Source organism: Arvicanthis niloticus, chromosome 4, assembly GCF_011762505.2.
Source record: "Arvicanthis niloticus isolate mArvNil1 chromosome 4, mArvNil1.pat.X, whole genome shotgun sequence".
Taxonomy (NCBI): Eukaryota; Metazoa; Chordata; class Mammalia; order Rodentia; family Muridae; genus Arvicanthis; species Arvicanthis niloticus.
This window is the reverse complement of record NC_047661.1, coordinates 69980940-69990594: the sequence shown is the minus strand read 5'-3', so window position 1 is coordinate 69990594 and position 9655 is coordinate 69980940. Positions and strand designations below refer to the sequence as shown.

Sequence of the window (9655 nt, the reverse complement as noted above, 5' to 3'; positions counted from 1 at the left end):
ATGGAACAGAGAGAGAAAGTACAGAGAGAGACAGCTGGAATTAGGCGGCATTTGAGGAACAGTGTGGAAACCTAGTGTCGTGGAAACTTCATGAAATCCATGAGGGTGATCCTAGTGAGGACCACTAGTAATGAGGGCCATAGTGTCAACTGGCCATCTCTTGCAACCAGGCAAGGCTTCCAGTCAAGAAACTCAGTTGCATTCCATTGAGTTCTTGGCTGAGGAGATCCTGTGGAGATCTTCAAACAGATCTTCTGATCTAAGACAGGGGAATGCTCTCTGTAAACTGACAGGAGTGGGGAGTGGGGACAGACATTGCCAATGACAGCCACACAGCTCTTGTAACATGGGTAAGTCTAGCCAATGTCTGCATGGAGTCTTCATCCCTATGTTCCAGTCTCTTCCATGTGGGAACATGTTCTGCAGGCTAAAAAGAGAAACTTGGATACCAACCCAGCCACAAAACCTTTGACCTACAATCTATCCTGCTTGTAAGATGTTCTGGGACAATAGTAGCACAAAACTTGTAAAAGTAGCCAACCAATGTCTGATTTAACTTGAGGCCCACTCCACGAGAAGGAGCCCATGCCTGACACTGCTTGGATGACCAGGAACCAGAGACTAGATAACCCAGAAACCTAAATAGGGTAAAGCCAAAATACAACGCATCTGGAGAGAGAGAGAGAAAGAGAGAGAGAGAGAGAGAGAGAGAGAGAGAGAGAGAGAGAGAGAGAGAGAGAGAGAGAGAGAGAGACTGGTGCCTTGTCCAGTCTTCATCGGAGAGGCTTCCTCTGAAATCTAAGAGGAGTGAATGCAGCCAGACATTATGCAGAGAAAGGGTCTAAATTGGGATCGCTGTCAGGTCCCCCACCTTAGAAAATCCCATGGAAGAGGGGCAGAAAGACTGTAGGACTCAGAAGAGATGGAGGACACCAGGAGAACACAGCCCACTGAATCATCCTAAGCAGGGTGCAAGCAGGCTCACAGAGACTGAGGCAGCAAGCACAAGGCACTCAGGAGTCTGCACCAGGTCATCTGTGTATATATTATAGGTTAAGCTTAGTATTTTTATGGGACTCCTGAGTGAGAGAACAAGAAGGCCTCTGATTCTTCTGTCTGCTCTTGAGACTCTTTTCCCTCTGACGGGTTGCCTTGTCTGGCCTCAGTGTGGGGGCTTTTGCCTTGTCTTGTATTTTGTTTTGTTGTGTTTGGTTGTTGTCTCTTGGAAATTTGTTCCTTTCTGATGGAAGATGGAAGAGGAGTAAATTAGGGGAGAATGGAGATAGGGAAGATAAGGGAGAGCTAGGAGTAGAGGGAAGGAAAACTGTAATTGGGATGTATTGTATGAGAGAAGAATCTATTTTAAATAATAGATAAATAAATAAATTTTAAACATAATTTTAAAGGGGATGGAGGTGGGGGGTTATTATGACTGCAGTAGGAAAAAAGGCCAGCAGGGCCTTAACAGCCTGTGTGAGACACACCAGTTTCACAACGTTGAAAATCCTTAAACGCACCACAATAAAAGTCTGCCCTAGGTCTGGTGTGGTGGCACACACCTTTAATCCCAGCCCTTGGGAGGCAGAGACACTTGGATCTCTGTGAGTTCAAAGCCAACCTGATCTACATAGAGAGATCCAGTCCCACCAAGTCTACATAATGAGACCCTGTATAAAACAAGCACACACACACAAAAAAAAGGAAAAACAACAACAACAACAAAAAAAAAAAAAAAAAAAAAAAAAAAAAAAAAAACACGTCTCTATACCTGTGCTTCTTTGGGGAAACCTTAAACTGTGGGTAGAGGCTGGGTTTCCTGTCATGTGCCTACTGAGGGCTTCTCAGTTCAATAGCAGAGAGAGATGGAAAAGCTGACATCGTTCCTAGCAGCTGAAAACTGTGGTTCCCTTTCTGTCTCTGGCTTCCCATACCTCTCTCCCCTTACACCCTGTATCCCGCCCCACATCATCTCTCCGCATTAGAATCAGCCTCTGAGGATCTAAACCCTTCATGCTACTCATAGCTCAAGGCTGAGGGTCATAGGCCCTTTTATTTAACTGTATTGAGGACTAATTAATGACATCTACTATGCATCTAAAAGTTGAATTTGAATCTGAGAATAGGTTATGAGGGGCTTTGGGGGTCACAGGCAAACAACACTACGCTGGGCTATGCATCCCTGGCTGGTCTTGAACTCCATCCCCTTATGCTTCAGCTGGGATTCTAGAATTACATATGTGGGCCATCAATCCCAGTTTAACTTCTGACTTTTTTTTCTTATTTTGTTTGCATATAATATTCTCTTATGCAATTCCCTAGAGCCTCAGGGTCCAAGGCAAAGGTCACCAAGGTGGAATACATTCTCAGGAAGTCTGGAGCGTTTAAAGAACACCACAAAGGAACCAGCCAGGAGTTACAAACTCCAAATCCAGCATTTATTTTGGTGGCAGAGCAGAGAGGGGGCTCAACCCAGGTTAGGTCATTCCCAGACAGAGACAGCTGAATAGGAGCCCCTGGGCATGCCTCTCCACTCAGCTAAGAGGTTGGGAAGAAAAGAAGAGGCTAATTCTGGTACTGCCACTGACATAGCTGCCACAGCCAGGAGCTGGGAGACCTCAAGCAGCAAGCTGACCTCTAGAGGTCAGGAAGACCCAGAATCAGGCAAGAATCAGACAGGAACATCAGCCATTGCAAGAGCACACAGACTCAACAAGTGAGGAAAATCTTGGGGTGGGGGTGGGGGGTGCAAACAGCATCGATATTTCACAAAGGGGGCCTCCCCCAGGGCCTACAGGCTCCAGGGACTGAACGCTCAGGGAAGCACTACCACAGTGAGAGGCTCACAAAGAGCCCTTGATAGCCCCCACCCGCCCATCTTGTGCTGTTCAGCAAGGGTAGGAGCAGGTCTGGAGGGAGAAGGGAGGAAGAAAGAGTCAATTTGAAGCATGGGAAGAACACTGGCAGGACATGGATCAGGACATGAAAAGGGGCCCAAGAGGGGCCTCTAGCTGCTGCCCTGCTGCTCTTGCTGGCCCTCCTGCTGGCTCTCCGGCTGGCTCTCCGGCTGGCTCTCCTGCTGGCTCTCCTGCTGGCACTCCTGCTGGCACTCCTGCTGGCGGATGAGGTTGGCCATGGGGCTGGTGATGCCACCAATCATGGTCCAGTATTCGTCAAAGCAGATGCGCCCGTCGTGGTTGGCATCCAGGTTCTGGATGAGCTTGTCAGCTGCCTTTCGGTTCCCTGTGTCCTGTAGAAGAATTTGAATCAGTAAAGCTTGAGATGACTCAGACAGGACCCTAGGTAGAGTCTCTTGGCTAGGCTAGCAGGACATGGAGAGGGGTCACTGAGAGAACTGTGAAGAGAAAGAAGATCAGATGCAGAGAGTGGCAGCAGGGGTACCGTCAGCATGTGGTTCAGCTCCCTCTGGAGCATCTTTCGGAAACTGGTCTTGCTGATCTTGTTCTTGACCAGGCTGTGCTTGGATACATATTTGTAAAAGTTTTCCACCAGGACAACAACTGCCTTCTCCAGCTCTGTGTAGCAGTCAGCCATCTCAGTGCCTCAGCTCCTCTCTGAGCCTAAGAAGCAAAAAGAGAGATGAGGAGGGACATCCCTGCACACAACCTGTAGCATCCCCAGACTTCTTGTTTTTCAGAGAAGGGAGGGAAGCAGACACAGGGTAGCAAGGTAAGTGTGGGGGTGGCCCTGGAAGGAGAGCTATGTGACTCCTCTAATCCAGGTGATCCCCAGCCAGACTGCCAACTGCCAAGACAGGTTCTCCAGGCCCTTCCCCTGCCCCAGGCAGGCCTGATGCCTGTCAGAGCCTCTGAGAGCAGAAGGCTCCTGTGAGGAGAGGAGGCAGGTAACTGTCCCCCCTAAACGCACACAGGTCCCTTGTTCTATGGCAACCTTAGCTGGTAAGAATCAAGACAGAGGAAACCAGGGGCTTCTATCTTCCGTCCTGAGAACTGGCTGAGACCTCAGACCTAAGCAACAAAGCATGGATAGGAACTTTGGCCCACCTCAGCCCCCTGCACAGGCTCTAAGGTAGTAGGCTCAGGGGATTAGGCCACCACTGCCCATCTCTAGGAAAGTGCAAAGTCTGGCTCCTCAGATCAGATTTTGTGTGGCTCCTCTCCTGGCCACACCCTGTCAGTCTCTCCTCCCTCATAACCATTCCTTAAGTATATATACATCATGGCCCAATGACACCCTTCACCCCATTACCTAAGGAAGATCCTGGCCCAGTTCTGCCCCAGCTAGAGACAGAGCCTGGGCCTCTGGACACAGCAGCTGCCTGGCAGAGGCTACATGCATCACCCCCTCACCCCAGAACAAAAGGCCACTCACACTCCGAGAGAGTGAGCCAGCGGATACAGCCTTCTGAATAACAGGATGTGAAGGGATCAGGCGGGTCTAGTCTGTGAGTCGCCGCCCATGCCTAGAGCCCCTCCAAATCAGCCTGGCAATTCAAACTCCCCTCCCACCCTCAAGCACAACAATGAACTCCTGCTGCCCTCACCCAGCTCGGTCCAGGAAGGGGAGGTGGACACAAAGCGACACAGCCACTGGGCCAGGCCTGTGCACCCACCGTCTGATTCAAAAAGGTGGTCTCCTTCCACAGACTCTAGCATGCCTCCTGTCCTTATGACTTGCTTTCCAGCCTTTGTGTAGCTATATCTTCTCCTTGCCCACTCCTCTCAGCTGACAGCTGCCTGTCATTCTGGCCCTCTCCAAACTGTGCCTGCAGGAAAACTTGCCTTGACCTACACCTTTTCTGGACTCCCTCAGCCATGTCTGTCTTCACCTCGTCGACACCAGCTGGGGCCATTAGCTGGTTTGCTTAGTCTCTGCCTCTTATTTCCCCATCTGTAAAGCCAGCAGTGTTTCTTACATTCAGATGCTATTCTCTGATCTGAATAGCAGATAGCAGAATTTGTAGATTTGAGGGCAAGGTTTGTTAAGTCCTGAATATACAAGTACCCCCCCCCCCTTTTAATCTGGGTAACTTGTCTGGCACACAATACCTGGCCCAGTGCCCTGCTCAAAGGAAATGCTCAAATATTCCACCTCTGTCCAGACCTAAAGCCAGGAGCCCAAGGTCCCTGATCACCTTTCTACACCTTTATGTAGCTTTTTCTTAAGAAATGATCAGAACAGGAGGAAGTAGGCCAGCATGCAGAAGAGAGGGGTGTTGAGAGGGAGAGTGGTGGGGCTGGGGCAGGTCTGGTAGGAAATCCTCCCCTCCTTTCCCACCTGACCACTCTGGTCTGTGGCTGGAAGGATGGCTGACACAGTGCCAAACCCACAGGAAACTATATTCTTCTCCATACTCTGTTTGTTAAGGGTGTAACAGTGTGGTTTAATGTTTGAAAGACACATAGAAAAATTCTCTAACATATACAAATAAGGAAGAAAAAGGCTTTTCAACACATAATCTGTCTGCCCTGATGCCCTTTGGGTAGGATGAGGATGGCCATTTTTTCCTAGAGATTGTAGAACCTGTATCAGAATCAGGAAGAGCTATATTCAGCTCGCTCGCTCTCTCTCTCTCTCTCTCTCTCTCTCTCTCTCTCTCTCTCTCTCTCTCTCTCTCTCAGTCTCTCTCTCTCAAGTCTTGAGAGGAAAATGAGAATTGGAGACCCCTCCACCCCATCCCCACCCTTTACCATTCCAGAGCTATTCCAAATGAGGAATTCTGTAGGAAACAGTCAAAGAGAAGGTAGGGAAGGAATAGGTCACCGAGATACTGATGCTCTCCAAAAAGGCCAATTCTGCTTTTCCTCTGCCTGCATTAAGTTTTGTTCCTCCACCAGGGGAGCTTCCTCCTGCCCTTAGTACTATGCCCAATCCCTACCTGGCTTTTCGAAGCAGCCAAGCAAACAACTGACAGAAACACCCAACAGATGATGTAGCCACCTAGCCCAGGAGCACTGGGCCGACCAGAGATGCAGCTCTAGTGTCCTGACTTTCCCAGGCTTTCCTCCCAGGGATCTGCCTCCTCCCTAGGTTCTTTTTATAAAATGGACAGCTCTGAGATAACCATCTGGACAAATGTGTTTCTGAAGTGTTTTCTGAAGCCAGAGTATCAGAGTTGGGCAGTCAGGTGTCATTATTCTCCTCCGCCCTCCCCTGGGGGGCAGAAGACAGGCTCAACTACCCCACCCACCACAGCCACCTGCTCCTGCAGCTGCCCCATCCTTCAACTAGGCAGGCCTGAGGACTTCCAGGTATGTGTGAGGATTGTGCTGTTCTCCTAGGCAGACCTATCCTGGAGGTAGTTTCTTTACAGGCAAGTCTTGGAATGAGAGTAGGGGGTTATGAGGACATGGTATACCAGTGTACACTGAAGCCTTCCTGAGAAGCAGAAATAGGGAGTCACTTCAAAGGGCCTTCCCCTAAAGGGGCCTTTCACCTTAGGCCTCACCCTTCCCCCAATGTTCTCTTAGTCTCCAGGACTGATTCATCATTGAGCAACCAGGAGGCTCTCCCCCCTCCACCCCCCACCCCCGCCCACCTGAGCCTGGCTTGCTGACTTTTCCAAAAGCCCAAATTGCCCTGACCATGCCCCTGGATCGCAGCCACTCCAGCCCCACCCTCCCTCCCCCAAGTCTGGTCCCCACCCCTTTCCAAGAGCCTGCTTACCACCGTCCCTCAGTCCACCTTGGTCTGGAGTTCAGAATGTCCACCACATTCTCCAAGGTTCACCTCACATACAGTTAAGTGTTGACTACGTTCCTACTCACCTCTTAGGATCTTCCCGAAGCCTACAAGATTTTCAGTCTTAACTGTGGCCACCTAGTCCAGTCTTGACTTCTCAGTGTCCCTCTCGTCTCCCTCAGATCTACTCATCCTCTTCCCATTGGCTTACTCATTCACCGACGGCCTCGCTAATTACTTTCATTCATTCACCTATCTGTTCAGCAATACATTCATGTTCCCATTCATTCAGCCATCCCCTTCTCAGTTAACTCATTCCTCCCAACTGCTATCAATATGCAGGGCTAGAACAGTAACTGAGCGGGGCTGTAATCTCTACTTGCAAGACTGTTCCAAGAGAATCTCCCCAGTCTCTCTGCTTCCTCATGCTCTTTTCCCAGTGTTGGGGGTTAATGGTTCACAGAGGTGCTCCTACCTCTACACCCTCACAGGATGCATGACATCATACCCATATATCAACCTGCATCAACTCTGCCAGTCCTGATCTGTTTAAGTACCCCATTTATCTTCAGCCAACTTCTGCTGAAGTAAGTCCTTCGAATTTTTCCCCAACTCATAATGTTGTAACTGGGTGTCACACACACACACACCCCTACCTCTCTAACCCAGGCCTCTCCAACTTTCATAGAGTTTCTCTCCTGGGTAGAGGCTGAGCCCACCTTAGCATCCATCACCCCTGGCCTTGCCCCCACCGCAACTGGGCCGGGCAGGCAAACACTCCCATAGTACAGGCGGCTCTGCCAGGCAAAGCCAGTCAAGCCGGGACCTGCCTAGGTTCTAGAGTAGAAAAGCTGCCAGTTTGAAGCTCCACTCCTTTCTCTTTCCCTCTCCCCCATCCAGGTGCCCTCACAGGCTTCCCCAAGCCACTCCCAAGGAACGCCACCCAGAGCAAATGAGGCCTGCATGCCGGTTCTGCCTGTGCCCCAGGTGGAAGAGAAGCCACCTCAGCCCCTGCCTTCCTTTCCTGGCTTCTTAGGCTCTCTGAGCCCTCTCCAGTTCCTCCTGAACCCCATTATTTTTCCCAGGTCACAGCTTCCGTAGTCCAGTGAAGCCTTTGTCTAGAGTCTGTCGGCCCCTTACGCCCACCAAGACACACTCTCCGCCCTGTTCCGTTTAGAGAGGACGCAACAGCTGTGGGCAAGGCCCTGGAATGTTCTGCCCAATGTCTCAGCCCCTGGAGATGAGCCAGGTCGGCTGCTTGGCCAGCGAGAGGGTCCTGCTGTCCTGTCTACTCCTCTACAGGTTTCACAAAGCCACCAGGGCTGCCCATACCCTAACTAGCCTTTGGGGAGAGTTAATTATTACCAAAACCTTCCTGCCCTGTTTCTGGCAGGCACCTCTCCCCGGCTCCCTTCCTTGACTCTTCTCCTGACCCCTACCCCAAGGCTTCAGAGTCCCTACAGCAGCCCCAGACATACCCAGCTGGGCCTGGGGGCTCACCTGCCTCCTCCGAATCCACCTCCTCCAGCAGGGCTCTGAGGCCTGGGCTCTGGCACTGACAGCCAAGCAGCTCCTGCTCAGCAGAGCCAGGACTCCTCCCCACTGCACTCCCAGAATCTGTCCCACTCCCTCCCGGCCTTGCCTGGCTGAGCTGGCTGTGGGAAGGTAGTGACTGAACTCTTGACTTGGCCCTGGGGTTGGGCCCTTGTTAAAGGGATACACACCTTTTAAAAAAAAACAAAAAACCCTCTACCCTCACCCTAAAGGGAGTGGTAAAAGCTGGCAATCCCTCAACCCCACCCTCCTAAATCCACAGGCTCTGAGCAGAATCCAACAAGGCAGAGGAAAGAAAGAGAAGGCTTTCACCTGCTTTTCTCACCTAGGTCACTGAGAGCCATGTTTCAGGGCAACCCCCACCAAAGACAAGTTCAGTTAGATTCCCTGGCCACAGAATTTCCCTGCTGTTGGGATTAAGGAGTCTAACACCTAATTTCTGTTAGCTAGAGCAAACACAACAGCATTTTCTGGTCTCCCCTCTCCAGTTCAGCCACCCTAAGCTCAGGGATTTCATTGCTAAGACCCTCCTGCACAGCCGATGCCTCCACTGCCAGCACCTAGCCCTGTACACACCTTTCCTGCAGGTACCCAAGGAAACTGGCCAGCTTGACCTCCTTACAGAAGGCTGCAGTCAAAAAGAGAGGAAGGACCCCATTGGCCCACTCTCATGATGACTTCTGTCAGGTACAAAGAACACACACACATACACACACATGCACACACACATGCATACACACACACATACACACACCCCTGACGAATGGCTATCTGGGGTGCCTATTAACATATCGGAGCACATGCCCTGCTCTATATCTGTTACATCATCCTGACTCCTCTCAACACTTCTCACCTCCAACCCTTCCCTAAACCTCTCCAGCCCCTGAGCTTCACCTCCCTCCCCCAGATTCTGATTCCTATATAACCCACCCACTTTATCACACACTGTCTTGGTTCTCTTTGTCCTCTCGGCTTCTGTCTTGGTCCTCTACTCTTGGCTCCTGGCCCCCTCTCTTACCCCTCTATCTTCTACCCCAACCCCTTCTCCTTTCATGGTCTATTCTGTTGCCATGTCCAGTCTGGACTCTTCCAGACACTTCTGGATATATCGTCTCATATTTACAATAAAATGCTTCTCCTCAGCCATACCTAGGAACAATCATGTCCTCATTTCCATTCATCTGGTGCTCGAAACCTGGGAGGATATATATATATATATATATATATATATATATATATATATATCCTTCCAAGCTGGACAGTGGTGGCGCATGCCTTTAATCCCAGCACTTGGGAGGCAGAGGCAGGCAGATTTCTGAGTTCAAGGCCAGCCTGGTCTACAGAGTGAGTTCCAGGACAGCCAGGGCTACACAGAGAAACCCTGTCTTGGAAAAACTAAAAATAAATAAATAAATAAATAAATACCTCCTTCCAAGGAGGC

The 9655-nt window shown here is 50.4% G+C and overlaps 1 protein-coding gene across 3 annotated transcripts; it reads right to left on the bottom strand.

The window, feature by feature from the left end:
- Positions 1 to 2413: 2413 nt before the first annotated feature.
- Positions 2414 to 8322, bottom strand: S100a16 (S100 calcium binding protein A16). 3 transcript variants are annotated; one of them, XM_034501442.2, is made up of 3 exons: positions 8161 to 8322; positions 3400 to 3578; positions 2414 to 3247 (listed from the first exon to the last, which is right to left on the bottom strand). In XM_034501442.2, the coding sequence occupies exons 2-3, from the start codon at positions 3550 to 3552 to the stop codon at positions 3005 to 3007; spliced, it is 396 nt and encodes a 131-aa protein (XP_034357333.1). In that variant the 5' UTR covers positions 3553 to 3578; positions 8161 to 8322; the 3' UTR covers positions 2414 to 3004. The 3 variants fall into 3 exon arrangements, with proteins under 3 accessions (XP_034357333.1, XP_034357334.1, XP_034357335.1); XM_034501443.2 differs by having other exon boundaries at positions 8139 to 8307; XM_034501444.2 differs by lacking the exon at positions 8161 to 8322 and adding an exon at positions 4228 to 4389.
- Between the last annotated feature and the right edge of the window lie 1333 nt (positions 8323 to 9655).